General features: G+C 37.3%; 1 protein-coding gene and 1 non-coding gene across 2 annotated transcripts in view; both read left to right on the forward strand.

The window, feature by feature from the left end:
* Window positions 1-25,314, forward strand: part of LOC110150701 (zinc finger protein 33B-like) — a 98,375-nt gene that overhangs the window by 11,166 nt on the left and 61,895 nt on the right. The window contains exons 2-3 of the mRNA XM_070464694.1: window positions 8,936-9,080; window positions 10,493-10,588. Of these exons, the coding sequence (XP_070320795.1) occupies window positions 8,936-9,080; window positions 10,493-10,588 (241 nt within the window). The remainder of the gene's footprint in view (window positions 1-8,935; window positions 9,081-10,492; window positions 10,589-25,314) is intronic.
* On the forward strand, window positions 9,527-9,633 carry LOC139034234 (U6 spliceosomal RNA). The gene has a single exon (XR_011486658.1). It is a non-coding gene; the product is annotated as a U6 spliceosomal RNA (small nuclear RNA).

Below are 25,314 nucleotides of genomic sequence, written 5' to 3' on the forward strand. Positions count from 1 at the left end.
CATTTGGTCTAATGCTTCCTTTAAGCTTTGTGTTTCCTTATGGTTTCTCTGTTTTCATGATATGTCCATTGGTGAAAGTGGGGTGTTAAAGTCTCCTACTATTATTGTGTTGTTGTCTGTTTCTCCTGTTATGCCTATCAGTGTTTGCCTTATGTATCAAGGTGCTCCTTTGTTGGGTGCATAGACATTTACAGTTGTTACATCTTCTTCTTGGATTGATCCCTTGATCATTATGTAGTGTCCTTCTGACAGGTTGTTCAGCTGGGAAAAATGCTGGGATCCTTGGCCTCCGAAGGAGAGGAAATCAATCCAAGGCCAGTGACGAGGCTTGATTGCTCAGAGTTTTTGTGTAATAAAGTTTTATTAAAGTATAAAAGAGATAGACAAAGCTTCTGACATAGACATCAGAAGGGGGCAGAAAGAGTGCCCCCTTGCTAGTCTTTAGCAAGCTGTTTTATGTCTGTTAGAAAGCTATTAATCAGATAAGAGAGACACCTCAAGGCTGAGGGAGTTTCACCAGGCCCCTCTCCCACAATATGCATTTTTGAGATAGGATGGCACGAGGTGTGTCATCCCCCAGCCATAAAACAATTGATATGAATACTGGTTTGTTGAGCTATTATCAGCCCAAGGTTTGAGAAAAGAAAAAAAGTTAGTCTTAGGTGGAACCATTTTGAAGAAAGGCAAATTCCAAAGCAAATACATAGTTTCATTAATATAAACTTAAGATAAATATTTCCATAAGAAAAACTCATTGGTTAGCTCAAGGTTTGAGAAAAGTTAAGTTCAGGTGGAACCAGGTGTCATCATGGCAACACAGAATTTTAAGAGAAACCTTTTAATTTTGTATAGAGAAGGAAAAAAAAATCTGACACTTGTAGTTTGTTTCCTCCATTTGGAGATCCCTGGCCTTCCTGCCTGTTACCCTCTCACTTCTTTGTCTCTTATAACATTCTTTAAAGTCTATTTTGTCTGAAATAAGGATTGCCACTCCAGCTTTCTTTTGGTTTCCATTCACATGGAATATTTTTTTCCATCCTTTTACTTTCAGTCTGTATGTGTCTCTAGGTCTGAAGTGGGTCTCCTGTAGACAGCAGCATAGGTGTGGGTCTTGTTTTTGCATCCATGCGTCAGTCTGTGTCTTGTGGCTGGTGCGTTACTCTGTCTGCATTTACGTCACCTGTTGACACACATGTCCCTGCTGGCGTTTTCTCGGCGGTCCTGGGCTGATTTCTGAAGGCCCTTCCTTTCTCTTGTGTGAGTCTGCCTGTGTAAGTCCCTTTGGTGTGTGTTGAAAGGCTGCTTTAGTGGTGCTGAGTTCTCTTAACTTCTGCTTGTCCATAAAGATTTTGATTTCTCCATCAGTTTTGAGTGAGATCTTTGCTGGGTATAGTAATCTTGGTTGTAGGTTTTCTCTTTCAGTACTTTAAATATATCCTGCCATTCCCTTCTGGCCTGTAGAGTTTCTGCTGAAAGATCTGCTGTTAATCATATGGGTTTTCCCTTGTATGTTACTTGTTGCTTTTCCCTTGCTGCTTTTAATATTCTTTCTTTGTGCTTAATCTCTGTTAGCTTGATTAATATGTGTCTTGATGTGTTTCTCCTTGGGTTTAACCTGTAAGAGACTCTGCACTTCTTGGACTTGATTGACTATTTCCTTTCCCATGTTGGGGAATTTTCAACTATAATTTCTTCAAAAATTTTCTCAGTGCCTTTCTTTTTTTCTTCTTCCTCTGGGACCCCTATAACTTGAATGTTGGTGCATTTAATATTGTCCCAAAGGTCTCTGAGGCTATCCTCAATTCTTTTCATTCTTTTCCCTTTATTCTGCTCTTCAGCAGTTATTTCCACCATTCTATCTTCCAGCTCACTTATCTGTTCCTCTGCCTCAGTTATTCTGCTATTGGTTCCTTCTAGAGTATTTTTAATTTCAGTAATTGTGTTATTCATCTCTGTTTGCTTATTCTTTATTTCGTCTAGGTCCTTGGTGATTGTATTAACTGTTGAGTGCTTCTTGCATTTTCTCTGTCTGTTTTCAAGTCTTTGGAGCATCTTTACTATCATTATTCTGAATTCTCTTTCAGGGAGATTACTTATTTCCTCTTGTTTATTTGGTCTTGTGAGTTTCTACCTTGCTCTTTCATTTGTGCTGTATTTCTCTGTCTTTTCATCTTTTTTTTTTTTCTAACTTGCTCCACTTGAGGTCTCCTTTTCCCAGGCTTTAGGGTTGTATTACTTCTTCCTTTTGATTTTTGCCCTTGGAGGGAAATGTTGGTTGGGTGGTTTGTGTTGATTTCTTGTTAGGGGTGACTTGTGCCTGTGTTCTAGTGGGAGGAGATCAAGCAGGTAATTACAGAAATACTGGGACATATACACACACACTTCCACACATACAGTTATAACCAAAGTGTTCTAAAGAAAAGAGTACAGGAGACTGACTTGGTGAGCAAGGGAAACCAGTTGAAAGCAGAGTTAGCTAATGCTCAATCTGGAGATCTCAGCATAGCAGAGGGCCACCTGGGGAATATAGCATAGAGGGCTCAACAATGTAACTTACTTGGTGAAAGAAGAGAGATTGAAGGAAAAAAAGGAGAATAAGAAAAAGAGAAAAAAGAGAAGGGAGGGAAAAGAGAAAAGGGGGTGGAGACGATTAAAAAAGAGAGAAAAGAGAAATAGAAAAGAATGATGAATAGATGTATGTAGAGAATATTTATATATATTCAGGAATAGTTACAGTTGGTAAAGAACTATGGGAAAAGCAGTGGAATATATAAAAAATAAAATCCAAAAAACTCATCAAGAAAAAAGAAAAAGTGAAAGAGGAGAAAAAGAAAAAAAATCTTAAAATGACTTTTTTTTTTCTTTTTTTTTGACAAACACAAAGAGGAAAACTCCAAACCACCTAACCAACATTTGTCTTTTGGAGGTAGAAATATGTAGAGGGAATAAACTGTGTCTTTTATAAGAAAAAAAGAGAAAAAATCTTTAAATGAATTTTTTTCTTTAACAAGGAAAACAAAGAGGAAAACTCCACAGCACCACAAAAGGCTAATGTGAAGGTGGAAATACGAAGGGGAATAAACACTATGGTTTATAAAAAGAAAGAATCTTAAAATGAATTTTTTTATTTTTATAACAAGAAAAAGAAAGGAAAACTCCACAGCACTGTAAAGGCTAGTGTGATGGTGAAGATATGTTGGGAGAATAAACAGTGTGATTTATAAGAGAAAAAGAAAAAAATTTAAAAAAGGTTCTCAAGGTTGTAGTTCTTGGTTGTGGAGTCTGCCCCTGTGGATGGGGTTGGGTTAGTGTCCTGTGATGTTTTCCTGGTTGGGGGAGCTTGTGCCTGTGTTAGGTTGATGGAGCTGGATCTCATCTCTCTGAAGGGCAGCGCAGTGTCCAGTAGTAGGTTTTGGGTGTCTGTGGGTTCAGCATGCCTTTGGGCAGTTGTTCTAGCTTTCATGGTGTTAGGTGTGTGTGTTTCTGCAGCTGCTTCAAAGTGACCCTCTCAGCATATGCAGTGTCAACAGCCCCCTACTTGTCTCTGGGATCATGCAATAATGCTTCTGTTCCCCTGTCCTGCCCTGTGTTGCTGGTTGAAGCTTGCTCGGTAGGTGCTTGTGTGGACCTTTCCTTGTGCCTCTGCCTCACGGTGACTTGTGTGGGCTTCCCTCCAGCCCCTGAGCTTGCCCTCTGTGTCACAGGGCTTGTGTGCACTTGTTTCGGCTCCCCAGGCCTGCCCTTTGCTTCCTTGTGTGCACTCGTCTCAGCTCCCGTGCGTGCACTCTGCGTTGCGGGGTGTATGTGCACGTGTTTCATCTCACCCCCTTGCCCTCTTTGTCACGAGTGTTATGTGTTCTTTTGGCTGTGCCAAGAGGGTTGTGTGCACTTGTCCAGGTTTGTATTCCTCCTGTCTGTTGGTGCCCGGGTTCCACTCTGCGCCAGCTGTGTTTGTCTGCCGCATCACACTAGGCCACCTGGGCCAGCCCTCTGTGCTGCAAGGGCTGTGCCCTGGCTGGGCTTGCATGCTGCACCACCCTCGGTTCCCCACGCTTGCCTTCTGTTTGGGGCCACAGTCAATGAACTGCCAACAGGCTGAGAAGAGCAGTTTCCTCTGTTTACTGCCTTCTAAGTCCCTGCTTTGCCTAGTTTTCCGAAACTTTGAAGCTCCCCCTTGGGCCCGCCTATGAGGGATATTTCCCTGTGCATGGGGACTCCTTATGTTTCAGGGCTCCCTCCCTCCCTTGGGGCATAAGTTCTTGCCCAGTTCTCCATCTTTTCCATTTAAAAAACAAACAAACAAAAAATTATTTATTTGGCTGCTCGAGGGATATTTTAATTGCCGCACGTGGGATCTAGTTCCTGGACCAGGGATTGAACCCAGGCCCCTGCATTGGAAATGCAGTGTCTTAGCCACTGGGCCACCAGGGTGGTCCCCATCTTTTCCCTTTTTATGTCTCCCTCCTCTCTCCTACCTCATTTCAGGGAGCTTAGCCTGTCCCCCTGGAGGCCTGGGGTCTTCTGCTGTCGCCTAGAGGTTGCTTTGTAGGAGTTGTTCCATATCTTGATGAGTTTTTGATGTATTTGTGCAGAGGCTGGTTATCTCCCCATCTTACTGCTCTGCCATCTTCCCCATTCTCCTTTTGATAGGCATTTTCTTTTTGTATCTAGTAGCTTTTAAGTTATATAGTTTCATATTCTTTTAGGTTTTACTCTAGATACTATAATTTGCATTTATGATATTGTTATTATAATAAATATGTATGTTGATTTTCCCGCAGGGCTTCTTAACTTAGCTCCTAAAACTAATAATATCTTAAGTGATAAAAGCTATAGGGAAATCTGTTGTTATAATATTGAGTTTTTTTTTCCCCAGTTCCTGAAATAGCTCCAGAACATTTAAGATGGTGTTTTTTGTTTCAGCCATACCTGAGTTTATGTTAATGAAGTGACTTTTGAATGTCTGTCAAGAATGAGGTACTGAGTACCAGGAGAACCAGCCATATGATTCAGTTCAGTTCAGTTCAGTCGCTCAGTCGTGTCCGACTCTTTGTGACCCCGTGAATCGCAGCACGCCAGGCCTCCCTGTCCATCACCAGCTCCCAGAGTTTACTCAAACTCATGCCCATTGAGTCGGTGATGCCATCCAGCCATCTCATCTTCTGTCGTCCCCTTCTCCTCCTGCCCCCAATCCCTCCCAGCATCAGGGTCTTTTCCAATGAGTCAACTCTTCGCATGAGGTGGCCAAAGGATTGGAGTTTCAGCTTCAGCATCAGTCCTTCCAATGAACACCCAGGACTGATGTCCTTTAGGATGGACTGGTTGGATCTCCTTGCAGTCCAAGGGACTCTCAAGAGTCTTCTCCAACACCACAGTTCAAAAGCATCAATTCTTCGGTGCTCAGCTTTCTTCACAGTCCAACTCTCACATCCATACATGACTACTGGAAAAACCATAGCCTTGACTAGACAGACCTTTGTTGGCAAGTAATGTCTCTGCTTTTTAATATGCTATCTAGGTTGGTCATAGCTTTCCTTCCAAGGAGTAAGCGTCTTTTAATTTCATGGCTGCAGTATACCATATGATTAGAGGGTTGGAATTCTCAGCCCCACCTCCCAACCTCTGAGGAGGAGTGAGAGTGGCTTGAGGCTGAATTAGCCACCGTTGACCAGTGATTTGTTCAGTCTTGCATATGTAATGTAATCTTGATAAAAATCCGTGAGCTTACGGGATTCAGAGAGCTTCCAGGTTGTTGAACATGTGGAGGTATTATTGGAAAGGTAGTGAGTTCAGAGAGCATGGAAGTTTTGTACCCTTTTACCCATCCTTAGGGCTTCGTGTATCTCTTGCATCTGGATATTTCTGGGTTCTATCCTTTTATGTTAACCCATTAATCTAGTAAGTAAATTATTTTTCTGTGTTTTGTGAGCCACACTGTCAGATTATTAAACTGAACAAAGAGGGTGTGGGAGCCTTGATTTTTATCCAGTGGGTTTGCAGTTGGTGTCTGAAGTAGGAATGGTGTCACATGGAACTGAGCCTGGAATCTGATACTGTAGTTTCAGAATTGAGTTAATCACTTGGGATGGGAAAAGGTCCCACTACTTTGGTGACCTGAGTAGAGTAAAAGAGAGGAGTTGAACTTTTCCTTTACAGAATTCTTACTTTCATTTACCTTAAGTTAGTGCTTTACCTCTTCACAGACAGTGCCAGAATGTTTAAGCAGTTTAATTATCCTGTTGCTAGAGTTTTGGTGTATTTTACTTTCAGTGTTTTTCATAGATTCCAAGAGACATTATTTGTTGCTTTAAATTCCATTTTCAGTTTTATTTATTTCTTCCTGAAGTTTTTTTTTTTTTAATTTTAATTTTTTTTCCATTTATTTTTATTAGTTGGAGGCTAATTACTTTACAATATTGTAGTGGTTTTTGCCATACATTGACATGTTTTCCCATCAGATATAATTTTCCTTACCTGTAGTATTTCTTGACTTATGTGTATTACTGACAATTTTTTCAAACTTTATGTGGAAAATATATTCATTTTAGAGGAATATTATTTCTGGATTTAGAATTTTCTGGTGACATTTTTCCTACCTCTTTTATAATGACATTCCATTTTTATTTTCTAATTTGCAAGTTGCCCATTCAAATTGTTATCCAGTGTCTTCTCACTTTCAAGGTTTCTATTGAGAAATTTGCTGTCAGGTTTGTTACCAAGATGGCCTGCATTTTTGTCCTCATTAATTTTAAAAAAAGTCTTTCTGTATTAGAGATAGGACTTCTTTGTAAGATATATGTGTTCCAAATGTCTCTTTCCACTTTGTGTTGTACTTTTATTTTCTTTCTGTCTTTTGGTAAGGGTATGATCTTAATATTGTAGAGTTATTAATGTAATTTGCATCCTATTTAAGAAGTCTTTGCTTATTCTTAGTGTCATGAAGGTATTTCTTATGGTATTTGCTAAAATTTTTATTGTTTTAATTTTTCAAATTTAGATCTATATACTGTCTAAAATGGATTTCTGTTTACAGTTAAGATAGCCATGAATGCTCACTATAATTAAACACACTGTTTATTGAAATGGTTGTCCTTCTGTTATCCTTGTCAAAAATCAAGTGACATACATACATTTTGGACTCTTCCATTCTGTTGATGCATTTGAAAATTCTTGTGCCTATATCACAATATTTTAATTATGATACATTGATAATATATTATACTTGATAGATGGTACTCCTTATGGCTTAATTTTTCTTTAAGATTGTTTTGTGTATTTTTACCCTTTGCATTTTCACATATTTTAGAATTAGCTTGTCTGGAATTTTTTTGAAATTGGTATGAATTTTTATATCAGCATAGAGAGAATTTATATTTTTATAATACTGAGTCTGTCTATCCAGGAATTTCTTACATCCTTCTATTTATTTGGGTCTTCTTATTTTCCTTCATTATATTTTTTGTAAAGACTTCTATATTTTTCACACTTGATGTTTGTTATACCTTTAAAAATTTTAATATTCTGATATTTGTTATATTGAACTTGTATCTAATTTCTAAACCTTTTGTGCTTTCCTGGTGGCTTAGATGGTAAAGAATCTGCCTGCAATTCAGGAGACACAGGAGACCTGGGTTCAGTCACCTGGGTTGGGAAGATCCTCTGGAGAAGGGAAAGGCTACCCACTCCAGTATTCTGGCCTGGAGAATTCCATGGACTGTATAGTCCATGGGGTTGCAAAGAGTTGGACACAACTGAGAGACTTTCACTTCACTATTTGCATCCAAGTTTCAAGTTTATGTAAGTGGGTTGTTTTGTCCTTTTGCTTTCCATTCCCTTTTTAAAAACAGAGAATTGGTCTGAAATAAAAACTTAGTCATGTATTTTCAGTATACTGTTGAATGTCTCCTTTGGCAGCTGTTTCTCTGCAACAGTGATGCCTAAAGTAGAGGCATGCACTCTAGTGTTGTGTTAGTTGCTCAGTTGTGTCTGACTCTTCATGATCTTATGGACTGTAGCCTACCAGGCTTCTCTGTCCACAGGATTCTTCAGGCAAGAATACTGGAGTAGGCTGACATGCCCTTTTCTTCTTTTTTTTTCCACTCTGAATGAAATCGACAACAATTTAATTGAATATCTTCTCCTGTGTCATCTGCTGCACATCCTAATTATTGTCTCTGAATGGAAGAATTAGAACCTAAGATATGTATTGTAGTGAAATAGCATACTAGATTTTACCTACAGTCTTAAGTCTAAATAAGAATAAAGTTTGTAATACATTTCTTGTTAGTTTGTTTCTGTGGTTTGTAGACAAACTTCTGTACTGTTCAAAAGTATTCTTTAAAGTGGAAAGTGATCACATACTTTGGAGTCTGCTGGTCTAAAGTCACTGTATAGTGCATTTCTTGAGTACTTCTGTGGCCCTTTTTCTTATCTCAACTCCTATGCTGTTTGCCTTGTTACTCATTTCCTGAGGATGTTAGAGGGCCCTAGTCTTTGCTTGTGCAGTGACCCTATATTCATGAAGAACACAGTGTTACTGTTTATTCAGTAGCTGTTCTTCCTCAGTGAAGCTCAAAACAGAAGTAGTTTTGCTTCTTATTTACATTAATCTATTGAGTGTGTAGTTCAGCCACAGTATTTGTAACATATTACTGCATGTTTTCTTACCAGATTATATACTTATTGAATACAGGATGGTTTTTACTAATCTTAATATTTCCAAGAACTAGAATAGTTCCAGATCCATTGTGGAAACTTGAGAATTAATAATTAATGCAAATTGGTTTACAGAATATTTCTACTGTGATTTGTTCTCCCAGAGTATAAAGCAAAAGGAACATTCTGCAAACCAGTTTGGTAACCTGTAAACAATAATCATGGTAGGGATTTGCTTCCATACATCTTTTCCATGTCATCTTAATTCTGAATATTTCAGATTGAACCGAAATTCCAAGGATCAGTATCCTTTAAGGATGTGACTGTGGGCTTCACCCAGGAGGAGTGGCAGCACCTGGATTCAACTCAAAGGTCCTTGTATAGAGATGTGATGCTGGAGAACTACAGGAACCTTGTCTCAGTGGGTAAGGTTGGTTTATGATGTAATTCTAAATGGTATTTAAAAATTCTTTTAAACTCCAATCCTCAAGTAGTGTTAGATTGAATTATTAGATCCTCTTGGTGGGATTAATGCATTTACAAAAACAGGAGAAGAAAAGGGATCTTTTGGTGTTCTCCACCTTGTGAGGACACAGCAAAAAGGTGTGTTCTGCAAACCAGGAAGTGAGGCTGCACCAGATTCTGACCATACTGGCACCTTGATCTCTGAGTTCCCAGCCTCCAGAGTGTGAGAAGTAAATTCCTGTTTTTAAAGCCACCTGGTCTATGGTATTCTGTTACAATAGCCCAAACAGACTAAAGCATAAAGTAATAATACATGCATAAGAGTATTAAATCAGATCCTCTTTGTAGGGCTCATCTTGGCCACAAAGTTGTAACAAAAAAAATTCTTTTAATTAAGAAGCTTATGGTGCTCGCTTTGGCAGCACATATACTAAAATTGGAACGATACAGAGAAGATTAGCATGGCCCCTGTGCAAGGATGACATGCAAATTCGTGAAGCGTTCCATATTTTTGAAACCAGATCTGAAAGAGACACGTGCACCCCAATGTTCATCGCAGCACTGTTTATCATAGCCAGGACATGGAAGCAACCTAGATGTCCATCAGCAGACGAATGGATAAGGAAGCTGTGGTACATATACACCATGGAATATTACTCAGCCATTAAAAAGAATTCATTTGAATCGGTTCTAATGAGATGGATGAAACTGGAGCCCATTATACAGAGTGAAGTAAGCCAGAAAGATAAAGACCATTACAGTATACTAACACATATATATGGAATTTAGAAAGATGGTAACAATAACCCTATATGCAAAACAGAAAAAGAGACACAGATGTATAGAACAGACTTTTGGACTCTGTGGGAGAAGGCAAGGGTGGGATGTTTCAAGAGAACAGCATCGAAACATGTATACTATCAAGGGTGAAACAGATCACCAGCCCAGGTTGGATGCATGAGACAAGTGCTCGGACCTGGTACACTGGGAAAACCCAGAGGAATAGGGTAGAAAGGGAGGTGGGAGGGGGGATCGGGATGGGAAATACATGTAAATCCATGGCTAATTCATGTCAATGTATGACAAAACCCACACAATATTGTAAAGTAATTAGCCTCCAACTAATAAAAATAAATGGGAAAATAAAAAGAAGCTTATGGACATCATGAGAAGTTTAATGATATTTAAGATTGGAATTCAAGACTCAATGTTTACAGGTCACTTTAGGGCACCAGGAAGATACTTGTGTTTGCTTCTCCAGTGAAATGTTCAATGGCACCTTCATTGAGCAGCTCTAGAAGCTTCCTCCTGTTTCAGAGGCCCTGAAATCTAGGCCACCCAGTCTACATCGTAAATTATTTCACTTTGACAGGGTATTGTATTACCAAACCAGAGGTGATCTTCAGACTGGAGCAAGGAGAAGAGCCATGGATATTGGAGGAAGAATTCCCAAGCCAAAGCTTCTCAGGTGAGTTAATGTGTATTAAACAAGTGAACATCAGGCAATTTACTATCTTCCTCTGATTAGAGGTTAACTTTGAAATTTTTTTTTTTTAAGAATATCACTTTAGAGGTCCTAATACTTAGAAGTGACTTAAAATACTAATTTTTGAATGAAGTCTCCAGATACCACTCTTATTAAAAATGTTCTTTTTTTATTCACTTTTTGAATATTTATCATTCTTATATTTGCCAGTAATCCAGTTTTTGCCCACCTCATTTTATTGTTGCTTTCCTTGGTTACTCTGATTCTCAAAGCAGCTTCAGTTGGTTAGCTTACAACCTCCATTGCTCTGTGTTCATGCTATTATTAGCTATTCTTTCATACATTCATTTTTTTGACTCAAATAATTTTTGAGTAGTTACTGTACTCTTAAGAGCTGAGAGTATAGTAATGGAAAAATAATGCATCTTAATGAGTCATAGAAATAGTATTTTTAATGCTCACAGGTACCTGAAAAGATAGCATCACTAATCATCAGGGAAATGCAAATCAAAAGCACAGTGAGATACCATGTCACACCAGTTGGAATGGCTGGCATCAAGAAGATAAGAGATAATAACGTGTTGGCGAGAATGTTGAGAAAAGGGAACCCTTGTACACCATTGGTTAAGATGCAAATTGGTTCAACCACTATGGAAAACAGTATGGAGGCCCCGCTAAAAATTTAGAACTAGAACACATTTTCCCCCAGCATACTGAAAATGTCATCCCACTTCCTGGACTCTGTTGTTTCCGATGGGAAGTCAAGTGTTAATCTTACTGGAGTTTCTTGTATGTTAATAGTTGTGTTTCTCTTGTTGATTTTAAGTTTTGTCTTTGTTTCTTAAATATTTTTGCTATGATGCATCTCTCTGTTTATCCCACTTGGAGTTCATCTTGTTGAATTTGCAGATTAATGTTTTTCTTTACATTTGCCAAATTTTTGCCATCATTTCATTGAATACTTTTTTTGCTCCTTGGTCTTTTTCCTTTCATTCTGGTACTTCCATTATGAATGTTAATGCAGTTAGTGGTGTCCTTCACTTATTTGAGGCTTTATTCTTTATATTTTCTTTCTCTGTTCCTTAGATTGCATTTTGTTAGTTGAGCTATCTTCACTTTTCACTAAATCTTCTTCCTGTAAGCACCAATCTACTATTGAATCCTTCCAGTGAATTTCTGTTGCAGTTATTATAATTTTCAAACCTAGAATTTTTATTTGTCTCTATTCTTACTCTCTATGTGATGATCTGCCTTCATACTAATATTTGCTTCCTTAAGCTTGGTAGTTTTTGAACATATTTATAATAGCTGCTGTAAGGCCTGCTAAGTCCCATATCTGGATCCTCTCACAAACAGTTTCTGTTGTTTGCTATTTCCCCAGCATAGGTGGAATTTTCCTGTTTCTTTGTATGTCTTATAATTTAAAAACAAATAGATATTTTAGATAATATTTTGTACCTACCAGTAATGAAATTGAATCAGTATTTTTTTTTAATCATAAAAAGCAAAAGTCCAGGACCAGATGACTTCACAGGTGAATACTACAAAATGTTTAGAGAGGCGTTAACACTTCTTCTCAAACTGTTGCAAAACATTATAGAGATACGTGTATTTCATTTGGTGCAGAATGCTTTTGACAAAATTCTACATCCATTTACAGTAAAACTCTCAGCAGACTGTGTATGGAGGATCATACATGATAACGCAACAGCTAACATCATTATTCAGTAGTAAAAAGCTGAAAGCATTTCCTCTAAGATCAGGAACAAGACAGGGATGCCCACTCTCACCACTTTTATTCAACATAGTATTGGAAGTCCTAGTCATAGCAGACAAAAAAAAGAAATATAAAGAATATAAATTGGAAAGGAAGAAGCAAAACTATCATTGTTTGCAGATGACATAATACTACACATGGAAAATTCTAAAGGTGCTGCCAAAAAGCTGTTAGAGCTCATCAATGAATTTGGTAAAGTTGCAGGATACAAAATTAATATACAGAAATCTATTCATTTCTATACACTAACAACAGGCTATCAAAAAGAGAAATTATGGAAGTGATCTCAGTGGCTGCTGGTCACCACTGCCACCACCCCCTCCCACCCTGTTCTCTTTCTGGTCAGGTCAGGACCAACTGGCACCACGCGTGCCTGGCAGAGACTGAGGGAGAGAGAGAGGAGGGGAGGAGGAGAAAGAGGATTCAGGGAGTAGGAGCTGGGGAGCCCTCCTGTGCCACAGGTGTTTATAGCTATAAATATTCATCTGAGTACTGCCTTGACTGTATCCTAAAATTTCCAAATACTTGGTGAAGACAGGAAAGATTATCAAAGAGACCATCGGACTATTGTACTGTATTTACTGTTTATCCTGAAGCTCAGGTGAGGCAGAGCTCAGCTGATCTCTATTTCCTGATTGTTTACTTCCTGTTGGCCAAGCAAGACTATCATTTGGAAAATTGTGGTGGACAGAGCCTGACATCATCTGTGAGCCATAACAGGAGCATGCATGTTCAAATGTCAGATTTGTGGATCAATTAAGTTTTCCTGAAAGAGATCAAGCCCTGAGCCTTTGGAGTGGGAGCACTGACTCCAAGACCCTAGACTACCAGAGAACTAACCCTAGGGAGTATCAAATAGTGAGAACTCACACAAAGGAAACCACTTGAATATAAGACCCAGCATCACCCAACCACCAGTAGCACCCTGTGCAGGATGCCTCATCTAAACAACAAACAAAACAAAAATACAAACCCAGTCATCAGCAGACAGGATTACCACCTCACTCAGCCTTGCCCATCAGAGGAAAAACAAACAAACAAAAACTCTGCACAAATCTCACCCTAGCTTACACAAACCACTGGACCAACCTTGTGACCTGTGAAGTCGCTCAGTCGTGTCTGACTCTTTGCAACCCCATGGACTGTAGCCTACCAGGCTCCTCAGTCCATGGAATTTTCCAGGCAAGAGTACTGGAGTGGGTTGCCATTTCCTTCTCCAGGGGATCGAACCCAGGTCTCCCGCACTACAGGCAGACACTTTACCGTCTGAGCCACCAGGGAAGCCCCAACCTTAGGAGGGCAGAAACCAAAAGGAAGAAAGAATTCAACCTTGAAGCCTGGGAAAAGGAGACCTCAAACACAATAAGTTTAAAAAAAATAATGAAAAGGCAGAGAAATACTACACAAATGAAGGAACAAACTAGAAACACAGAAGTCCAAATAAATGAAGAGGAAATAGGCAAACTACCTGAAAAAGAATTCAGAATAATGATAGTAAAGATGATCAAAAACCTTGAAAACAAAATGGAGAAAATGCAAGAATCAATTAACAAAGACCTAGAAGAATTAAAGAATAAACATGCAGAGACAAACAACACAATTACTGAAATTAAAAATACTCTAGAAGGAATCAATAACAGAATATCTGAAGCAGAAGAATGAATCAGTGAGCTGGAAGATAAAATGGTGGAAATAACTTCTGAAGAGCAGAATAAAGTAAAAAGAATGAAAAGAGCTGAGGACAGTCTCAGAGACCTCTGGGACCATATCAAACACACCAACATTTGAATTATAGGGGTCCCAGAAGAAGAGAAAAAGAAAGGGTATGAGAAAATTTTTGAAGAGATTATAGTTGAAAATTTCCCCAACATGGAAAAGGAAATAGTCAATCAAGCCCAAGAGGCACAAAGAGTCCCATACAGGATAAACCAAGGAGAAACATGCCAAGACACATACTAATCAAACTAACAAAGACTAAACACAAAGAATATTAAAAGCAGCAAGGGAAAAGCAACAAGTAACATACAAGGGAAATCCCATACACTTAACAGCTGATCTTTCAGCAGAAACTCTTCAGGCCAGAAGGGAATGGCAGGATATATTTAAAGTACTGAAAGGGAAAAATCTACAACCAAGATTACTATACCCAGCAAAGATCTCATTCAAAATTGATGGAGAAATAAAAAGCTTTTCAGACAAGCAAAAAAGAGAATTCAGTATCACCAAACCAGCTTTACAACAAATGTTAAACAGACTTATATAGTCAAGAAATACAACAGAAGAAAAAAGATCTACAAAATCAACCCCAAACAATTAGAAAATGGCAATAGGAACATATATATCAATAATTACTTTAAATGTAAATGGAAAAAAAATAAATGTAAATGGATTAAATGCTCCAACCAAAAGACATGCTCTGGCTGGATTATATATAAAAACAAGACCCATATATATGCTGTCTACAGGAAACCCACTTTAGACCTCAAGACACATATACACTGAAAGTGAGAGGATGGAAAAAATATATTCCATGGAAATGGGAAGCAAAAGAAAGCTGGAGTAGCAATCCTCATATCAGACAAAATAGACCTTAAAATAAAGAAGATTACAAGAGATAAGGGAGAACACTACATAATGATCAAGGGATCAATTCAAGAGGAAGACATAACAATTGTAAATATCTATGCACCCAACATAGGAGCACCTCAATACATTAAAAAAACACTAACAGACATAAAAGGAGAAATTGACAGTAACACAATAATAGTAGGAGACTTTAACACTGCACTCACACTAAAATATAAAATTAATAAACACAAGTCTTAAATGATTCATTAGATGAGATAGATCTCATTGATATCTTCAGGACATTCCATCCAAATGCAGAAGAATGCACCTTCTTAAGTGCACATGGAACATTCTCCAGGATAGACCACATCTCAAACCTCAGTAAATTTAAGAAAATTGAAATTGTATCAAGCATCTACTCTGACCACAACGCTATGAGACTAGATATCAATTATAGGAAAAAACTGTAAGAAACACAAACACGTGGAGATTAAACAATACATTTCTAAAATGAGCAGCTTACTGAAGAAATCAAAAGGGAAATCAAAAGATTTCTAGAAACAAATGACAATGAAAACACGACAACTCAAAGCCTGTGGGATGCAGCAAAAGCGGTTCTCAGAGGGAGGCTTATAGCAGCACAACCCTATCCTCAATAAACAAGGAAAACATCGAACAGACAACCTGACATTAACCTAAAGCAGCTGGAAAAAAGAAGAAGAATAAAACCCCAAAGTCAGTAGAAGGAAAGAAATCATAAAGATCAAGCAGAAAGAAATGATAAAAGCAACAGTAAAGATTCATATAACTAAAAACTGGTTCTTGAGAAGATAAACAAAATTGACAAACCCTTAGCCAGACTCATTAAGAAAAAAACGAGAGAAGAATCAAATCAACAAAATTTGAAGAGCAAATAAGTAAAAAGAATGAAAAGGAGCTGAGGACAGTCTCAGAGACCTTGGGACCATATCAAACACACCAACATTTGAATATAGGGTCCCAGAAGAAAGAAAAAAGAAAGGGTATAAGAATTTTTTGAAAAGATTATTGTTGAAAATTTCCCTAGCATTTGGAAAAGGAAATAAATCAATCAAGCCAAGAGGCACAAAGAATCCCATTACAAGGATAAATGAAGGAGAAACATGCCAAGACACATACTAATCAAACTAACAAAGACTAAACACAAAGAATATTAAAGCAGCAACAAGTAACATACAAGGGAAACCCCATACACTTAACAATTGATCTTTAAGTAGAAACTCTCAGGCCAGAAGGGAAAAGGCAGGATATATTTAAAGTACTGAAAGGGAAAATCTACAACCAAGATTACTATACCCAGCAAAGACCGAAATGAGAAAGGAGAGGTTACAATAGACAATGCAGAAATACAAAGGATTATAAGAGATTATTATGAACAATTACATGGCAATAAAATGAATAACCTGGAAGAAATGGACAGATTCTTAGAAAGTTCAATCTTCCAAGACTGAACCAGGAAGAAATAGAAATTATGAACAACCCAATTACAAGCACTGAAATTGAAGCTGTGATAAAAAATCTCCCAAAAAACAAAAACCCAGGACCAGATGGCTTCACAGGAGAATTCTATCAAACATTTAGAGAAGAGCTAATGCCTATCCTTCTAAAACTCTCAAAAAATTGCAGAGGAAGGAACACTTCCAAACTCATTCTACGAGGCCACCATCATCCTGATACCAAAACCAGACAAAGACAACACAAGAAAGAAAACTACAGGCCAATATCACTGATGAACATAGATGTAAAAATCCTCAACAAAATTTGAAGGATTCTTCAATGTACGGAAATCAATCAATGTTATATCATATGAACAAACTGAAAGATAAAAACCATATGATCATCTCAATAAATGCAGAAAAAGCCTTTGACAAAATTTAGCACCTATTTATGATTAAAACTCTTAAAAAATGGGCATAGAAGGAACCTACCTCAACATAGTAAAGGCCATATATGTGATAGTGAAAGTGAAACTGAAAGTTGTTCAATCATGTCTGACTCTCTGCGACCCCATGATCCATGGAATTCTCCAGGCCAGAATACTGGAGTGGCTAGCCTTTCCCTTCTCCAGGGGATCTAGATCCTAACCCAGGGATCGAACTCAGGTCTGCCACATTGTAAGTGAATTCTTTACCAGCTGAGCCACAAGGGAAGCCCATGTATGTGGTAAGCCTACAGCAAACATTATTCTCAATGGTGAAAAACTGAAAGCATTCCCCCTCAGATCAGGAACAAGACAAGGGTGTCCACTTTCACAACTATTATTCAACGTAGTTCTGGAAATCCTAGCTAAAGCAATCAAAGAGAAAGAAATAAAAGGAATCCAGATCAGAAAAAAGAAGTAAAGCTCTCAGTTTGCAGATGACATGATACTATACATAGAAAACCCTAAAGATAGTATCAGAAAATTACTAGAGCTAATCAGTGAATTTAGCAAAGTTGCAGGATACAAAATCAATACACAGAAATCACTTGCATTTCTATATACTAACAATGAAAAATCAGAAAGAGCAATTAAGGAATCAATCCCATTCACCATTGCAACAAAAAGAATTAAATATCTAGGAATAAACTTACCTAAGGAGATGAAAGAACTGTACACAGAAAATTATAAGACACTAATGAAAGAAATCAAAGATGACATAAACAGATGGAGAGATATTCCATGTTCCTGGGTAGGAAGAATCAATATTGTGAAAATGACTATACTACCAAATGCAATCTACAGATTTAATGCAATCCCTATCAAATTACCAATGGCATTTTTCACAGAACTAGAACAAAAATTTCACAATTCATATGGAAACACAAAAGACCCCAAATAGCCAAAGCAGTCTTGAGAAAGAAGAATGGAGCTGGAGGAATCAGCCTTCTGACTTCAGACTATACTACAAAGCTACAGTCATCAAGACAGTATGGTACTGGCACAAAAACAGAAATATAGACCAATGGAACAAGATAGAAAGCTCAGAAATAAACCCATGTACCTATGGGTACCTTATTTTTGACAAAGGAAGCAAGAATATACAATGGGGCAAAGACAGCTTCTTCAATAAATGGTGCTGGGAAAACTGGATAGCAACATGTTAAAAGAAGGAAATTAGAACATAGGCAGAACACTCGATGACATAAATCAAAGCAAGATCCTCTATGACCCACCTCCTAGAGTAATGGAAATAAAAACAAAAGTAAATAAGTGGGACCTGATTAAACTTAAAAGCTTTTGCACAGCAAAGGAAACTATAAGCAAGATGAAAAGACAGCCCTCAGAATGGGAGAAAATAATAGCAAATGAAGCAACTGACAAAGAATTAATTTCCAAAATATACAAGCAGCTCATACAACTAACTCAATACCAGAAAAACAAATAACCCAGTCAAAAAGTGGGAAAAAGACCTTAACAGACATTTCTCCAAAGAAGAGATATAGATGGCTAACAAACACATGAAAAAATGCTCATCAAAACTATAATCACCTCACACCAGTCAAAATGGCCCTCATCAAAAAGTCTTCAAAGAATGTTGGAGAGGGTGTGGGAAAAAAGGAACTCTCTTGCATTGTTGATGGGAATGTAAATTGATACAGCCACTATGGAAGACAGTATGGAGATTACTTAAAAAACTAGGAATAAAACCACCATATGACCCAACAATCACACTCCTAGGTGTATACCCTGAGGAAACCAAAATTGAAAGAGACACATGTATCCCATTGTTCATTGCAGCATTATTTACAATAGCTAGAACATGGAAGCAACCTAGATGTCCATCTACAGATGAATGGATAAAGAAACTGTGGTATATATACACAATGGAATATTACTCAGCCATAAAAATGAACACATTTGAGTCAGTTTTAATGAGGTGGATGAACCTAGAACCTATTATACAGAGTGAAGTGAGTCAGAAAGAGAAAGATATTCTAACACATATATACAGAATCTAGAAAAATGGTACTGAAGAATTTATTTACAGGGCAACAGTGGAGAAACAGACATAGAAAATAGACTTATGGACATGGGGAGAGGGGAGGAGAGGGTGAGATGTATGGAAAGAGTAACATGGAAACCTACATTAAAAAAAAAAAAAAGAAAAGCTTGTATGATGATCTCAATAGAGAAAAACATTTGACAGAATTCAGCTTTCATTCCAGATTAAGGCTCTCAATGAAAATAAGACAAAAGCCTCTTATTGAAAACCAGCTAATATTGTGCTTAATATTTTAAAACTGAATAATTTCCTAAACAATATCGGGAACAAGACAGGTAGTCCACTCATACTTAGTAAAATAATGTAATCTGGCTAGTATAATCAGAGAAGAAAAAGAAAAGGAGGCAGTAGTGGAAAAAGAAGTAGAACTGTCTATTCACAAAAAGATAATTATATAGAACCATAAAAAAATGGCTAGAATTTTTAAGTGCATGTAGGTTGCAAGATAAAAGTCAGCATACAAAAATCAGTTTTATTTGCAATAACATGAAAAATATTTTTTTGCTGACCTATCTAGCAAAGATGTGAAAGACCTCACTGAATGAACATTATAGGCCATTGCAGAGAGCAATTTAATACCTAAATAACTGGAGAGAGAGAGCCTCATGTATTGACATATATACTTTCATACATGGTCATTATCCAAGTGCTCAATATGATTAACATTTTTCTCATTTAAAACATTTGTAGATTCAGAACAACTCCAATCTAAGTCCCAACAGGCTTTCTTAGAGTAATTGACTAGCTGATTCCTAACTTCATATAGAAGTTCAGAGGAGTCAGAGGAGCTAGAGCAACAGCTTCAAAAAATAAAAGCTAAGTTGTAGTGTAACAACTGCCTGATTTCAAGAGTTACTGTAAAGTTATGGTAAACAAGACTGTGGTGTTAGCCTCAAGGACACATAGAGGAGTTGATCAAAATACAGAACCCAGAAATAAATCTGTTCATATATATTATTGTGTCAGAACTTATCAAACTATGTAGTTTGAATGTATTCAGTTGATTCTTCATGTCTACCTCACTAAAACTCTTGGGATTGATGTGAAAGTTTCTAAATGGTTGCCCTCTGTGTATTTATCTTATCACCTACTTGTTACATACCTCATATTGACAGGCATTGATATGCAACTCTCCACTTTTGAGTAGCATTGTTTTAGAGACACTTCCAAGTAGACACCAGCTGTATAGAGGAATGTCTGTATTGTTCATAATAATAGAAAAACTAAATAGTCAACTAGACTATCCATCATATAGGGGAATCAGTATGTAAATTACAGTATATTTTCACAGTGGTCTTTTCGATATATGTCTATGTGCAACAGTGTGGGTGAATTTAGGAAACAGTGAAAAAACAAGTCAAAGAAACATATTGATAAATTTCAGAATGTATGGAAATTTTTTAAAGAAAAAATTTTGATTAAACCAGTTTCATTAAACACTCTGCCTTTGGAGAATTTTACAGTTAAAGGAAGGGATTTATATAAGTGAAAAGCATGTGATATTTTCAGAGATGCTGCTCTTCATGAATGGCCTGTATAACATATAATATTATCAGGTATAATTTCCTTGAGTGTGACCACATTTTTATTCTTCAAAGATAGAATGCTGATGTATTTGGAGTAATGGGTCATGATATTTGAATTTAGAATAGTTAATGGTTAAGAAGGCTTTATATAGAGAAAAATAAAGCATGGTTGCAAAACTTCAACCATCTGTGAATCTAGATTAAAATTTTAGATGTGCTCATTCTACTGCTTAGGCAAACTTGCTAATTTTTGCTGCTTATGTGGAAATTTTTCTGTTTATATTTTCTGTCTCTACCAGGATATATTTTAATAAGTTGTATTTTCCCAAGAAAGTATTTATTCTTCTCTTCCAAATGTATTTGTAGCAAGTTGTGCAAAAAAATAGCCTTTTAAGATAATACACCTTGTTTCAATGATTGCTTCTCCCTTATCTTTTCTTATTGTGTGTAGTTGTGATTTCTCCCACTTGTTTGTTGATTAGTCACTGATTTGCCTTTTTTGTGAATTTTTTCAAAGAACCAGCCTTTTGACTTAATTTGTTCAATTTTTGTCTTTCTGTTTCTTTAATTTCTGATCATCTTAAAACTGCAAAAATTAAAGAAGACCTGTTTCACATATTCAAATAGACCACTGGAAACGTGGGAAAACGTACCTAGAATAGTCCTAAGACATACCTTAATAAAATTTTGTTGTTGTTCAGTCACTCAATCATGTTCCACAATTTGCAACCCCATGGGCTACAGCACCCCAGGCTTCCTTATCCTTTACCCTCTCCTGAAGCTTACTCAAACTCATGTCCATTGAGTCACTGATGCTGTCTAACCATCTCATCCTTTGTTGTTCCCTTCTCCTGTCTTCTATCTTTCCCAGCATCAGGGTCTTTTCTAATGAGTTGGCTCTTCACATCAGGTGGCCAAAGTATTGGAGCTTCAGCTTTAGCATCAGTCCTTCCAATGAATATTCAGAGTTGATTTCCTTTAGAATTGACTGGTTTGATCTCCTTGCAGTCCAAGGGACTCTCAAGAGTCTTCTCCAAAACCACAGTTCAGAAGCATCAATTCTTTGATGTTCAGCCTTCTTTATGATCCCAACTGTCACATCTGTACATGATTATTGGAAAAACCAGAGCTTTGACTATACAGACCTTTGCTGACAAAGTAATGTCTCTGCTTTTTAACACACTGTCTAGGTTTGTAGTAGCTTTTCTTCCAAGGAGCAAGCATCTTTTAATTTCATGGCTGCAGTCACCATCTGCAGTGATTTTGGAGCCCAAGAAAAGAAAGTCTGTCACTGTTTCCATTGTTTCCCCATCTATTTGCCTTGAAGTGATGGGACCAGATGCCATGATCTTAGTTTTCTGAATGTTGAGTTTTAAGCCAGCTTTTTCACTCTCTTCTTTTACCTTCATCAAGAAGCTCTTTAGGTTTTGTTCACTTTCTGCCATTAGGGTGGTATATCTGAGCATATCTGAGCTTATTGATACTTCTCCCAGCAGTCTTGTTTCCAGCTTGTGCTTCATCCAGCCTGGCAGTTTACATGATGTACTCTGCCTATAAGTTAAATAAGCAGGATGACAAAATACAGTCTTGATGTACTCCTTTCCCAATTTGGAACCAGTCCTGTTGTTCCATGTCTGTTTCTAACTGTTGCTTCTTGACCTGCATACAGATTTCTCAGGAAGCAGGTGAGATGGTCTGGTATTCCCATCTCCTTAAGAACTTTCTACAGTTGGTTGTGATCCACCCAGTCAAAGGCTTTAGCATAGTCAGTGAAGCAGAAGGAGATGTTTTTCTGGAATTCTCTTGCTTTCTCTGTGAGCCAGCAGATGTTGGCAATTTGTTCTCTGCTTCCTCTGTCTCTTCTAAATCCAGCTTCAATATCTGGAAGTTCTCAGTTCATGTACTGTTGAAACCTAGCTTGGAGAATTTTGAGCATTACTTTGCTCCATGTGAAATGAGTGCAATTGTGCAGTAGTTTGAAAATTCTTTGGCACTGCCTTTCTTTGAGTTTGGAATAGAAACTGAATTTTTCCAGTCTTGTGGCCATTCCTGAGTTTTCCAAATTTGCTGGCATATTGAGTGCAGCACTTTCACAGCATCATTTTTTAGGATTTGAAATAGCTCATCTGGATTTCCATCACCTCCACTATCTTTGTTCATAGTGATGCTTCCTAAGGCCCACTTGACTTTGTACTCTAGGATATCAGGCTCTAGGTCAGTGATCACACCATCATGATTATCTTCTTTTTATATATAGTTCTTCTATGTATTCTTGCCACCTCTTCTTAATATCTTCTGCTTCTGTTAGGTCCATACTGTTTCTGTCCTTTATTGTGCCCATCTTTACATGAAATGGTCCCTTGGTATCTCTAATTTTCTTGAAGAGATCTCTAGTGTTTTCCATGTTGTTGTTTTTATTGTTGTTTACCTCTGTTTCTTTGCATTAATCACTGAGGAAGGTTTTCTTATCTCTCTTTGCTATTCTTTGGAACTCTGCATTCAGATGGGTATATCTTTCCTTTTCTCCTTTGCCTTTTACTTCTCTTCTTTTCTCAGCTATTTGTAAGGCCTCCTCAGACAACCATTTTGCCTTTTTGTACTTCTTTTTCTTGGGGATGGTCTTGATCACTGCCTCCTGTACAGTGTTACTGTTGGGGTCCTTTAATGGACCGGAACCTGGTGGTACGGAGTCGACGATAAGAAAGTAAAAGAGAGAAAGAGGCTGATATTCCCTGGTTTATGCAGAGGACCAATAAAGCCCTTGACACAGGACTTGCATCGCTCACGAAGGCACCAGGCGCCCTCTCGAGGGGGTGAAGGCACAAAGTGCCTTCTCGAGAGGGTCTTAGAAGCCCGGGCAGGAAAGTGAGCATGACGGGTCTCCACGCTCCAGAGAGTCAGCCAGAAAAAGAGAGAGAGAGACAAAAAAAGACCCAGGGACCTAAGCTCTAATGGAGCAAAGGTGCTTTAATGATTTTTCTATGAGTATATATAGGCTGCAGTACAAGAAACTTCTTTCGGGAATGATAGAGATCAGAAAACCAAACATACAGTAACCGTTACCAAGGGAACAAGGGGTAATCCTAGTCACAAGGTCAGGAGACAATCCATATCTCATGAAGGGGGAGCAAGACTAAGCAATTTTGTCAAAAAGAGAATGTTTACTAAAGGAGACCCAAGCCTGCCTCACAATGACTTCAGTCTCTGGGAGCAGCGTGCTGTTCCGCTTGAAGAGGGACAAAGGACTCATGAGAGACAGCATGTAGGAATCCTCCCGTCAAACACTCCCTGAGAGTTACAAAACTCTATCCATAGTTCTTCAGGCACTCTGTCTATCAGATCTAATCCCTTGAATTTATTTGTCACTTCCACTGTATAATCATAAGGGATTTGATTTAGGTCATACTGAATGGCCTAGTAGTTTTCCCTACTTTCTTCAATTTAAGTCTGAATTTTGCAATAAGGAGTTAATAAAACTAGTAGACCTTAAAAATGAAGTTAAAAAATTTTTAACTTTATTATTTATCTGTTTTTACCTTTATTTCTTCCTTCATACTTTCTACTTTCTTTTACACCATTATTTTCTTTTTCTAATTTTTTAGAATCAAGAATTCACTTGCTTTCATTCTTTCTTTTTTCACTGACAGAAATATCTAATGCTGAGAAATTTCTTTTTGACTAATACAGGTATCCCATACATCCTCATCAGTAATATTTGCATTAGTTTTTTGTTTTAGACCTTTTTTATCTTTGGTTTATGTTTCTCTTCTCATGCAAGAACAGTTTTGTAGAGTTGTTTTTCAGGTTCAAATGAAAGGTCATTCTTCCCCATTAATTTCTGTTTTTACTTCATTATTATCTATGCGTGTTATCTATGTCAGTGTTTGTGACTGTTTCATGTACCCTTGTGATGCAAGTGTATTTTGTATCATAAAGCTTTGATATTATAAATTTAGATATGGATTAATAATGTTATATTTCTGTCTTTTATACCTTTAACTTTTTGTTTTAATCTGACTTTAAATACTTTTCTTATTAGTGTTTTTCTATTTCTCCTTGCTTCTCTGAGTTCTGCTTCATGAAGGTTATTTGTTCTGTAGATGCTCATAACTGTTATTTGTCCACTCAGATTTACAGATTTTAGCAGTGTAAAGTGTTTCTCTTTCCCTCCTGGTAACCAAGATCGAACCTCTGCCTCCCTCTTGTTTTCCTTTGTTTGGAATGATACTGTCCATGCCCTGGTTTTTAGCCTTTTTTAAAAATCATTTTCCCTAAGTGTGTTTTTTCTCTACAGTATAGCTTTAGGTTTTGTCTGTGACTCATTTTAAAGATCATTTTAATTGGTGAGTTAAATTCCTTCTTAATTATTGACATGACTCATATATTTGGTCTCATTTTTGTCTTGTTACATTTATAAGTGTATCACGTTTACTGAATTTTTTATTTGCTCTCTTTCTGTTCTTTTTGGAGGAAGACAATTAGGAAATTCCGACATTTTTGTTCTAAGTAGTCACTTTTATACTGACACAATGCATTAGTTGCCCATTTCCTTACTTAACCCTCTTATTTGATTTTTCAGCTTTTAGTGACATCCTTTATTATTTAGATGGCTGTTTGTGAGTTTATTCTTACTTACTGCTTTTTTCTCTCCTGTTTCCTGCAGTTATTAAATTACATTATTTCTGCTTCATTAGAACATATAGCATTTATGTATTATTCTTCTGTTCTTGTTTTCATCTTTATTTTGGTCTTAAATGTATTCACTGTTCTGTTTTTCTTCCAGTGTTTCCTGTCAGATCTTGGTTGCTCTAA

This window comes from Odocoileus virginianus, unplaced genomic scaffold, assembly GCF_023699985.2.
Source record: "Odocoileus virginianus isolate 20LAN1187 ecotype Illinois unplaced genomic scaffold, Ovbor_1.2 Unplaced_Contig_62, whole genome shotgun sequence".
Taxonomy (NCBI): Eukaryota; Metazoa; Chordata; class Mammalia; order Artiodactyla; family Cervidae; genus Odocoileus; species Odocoileus virginianus.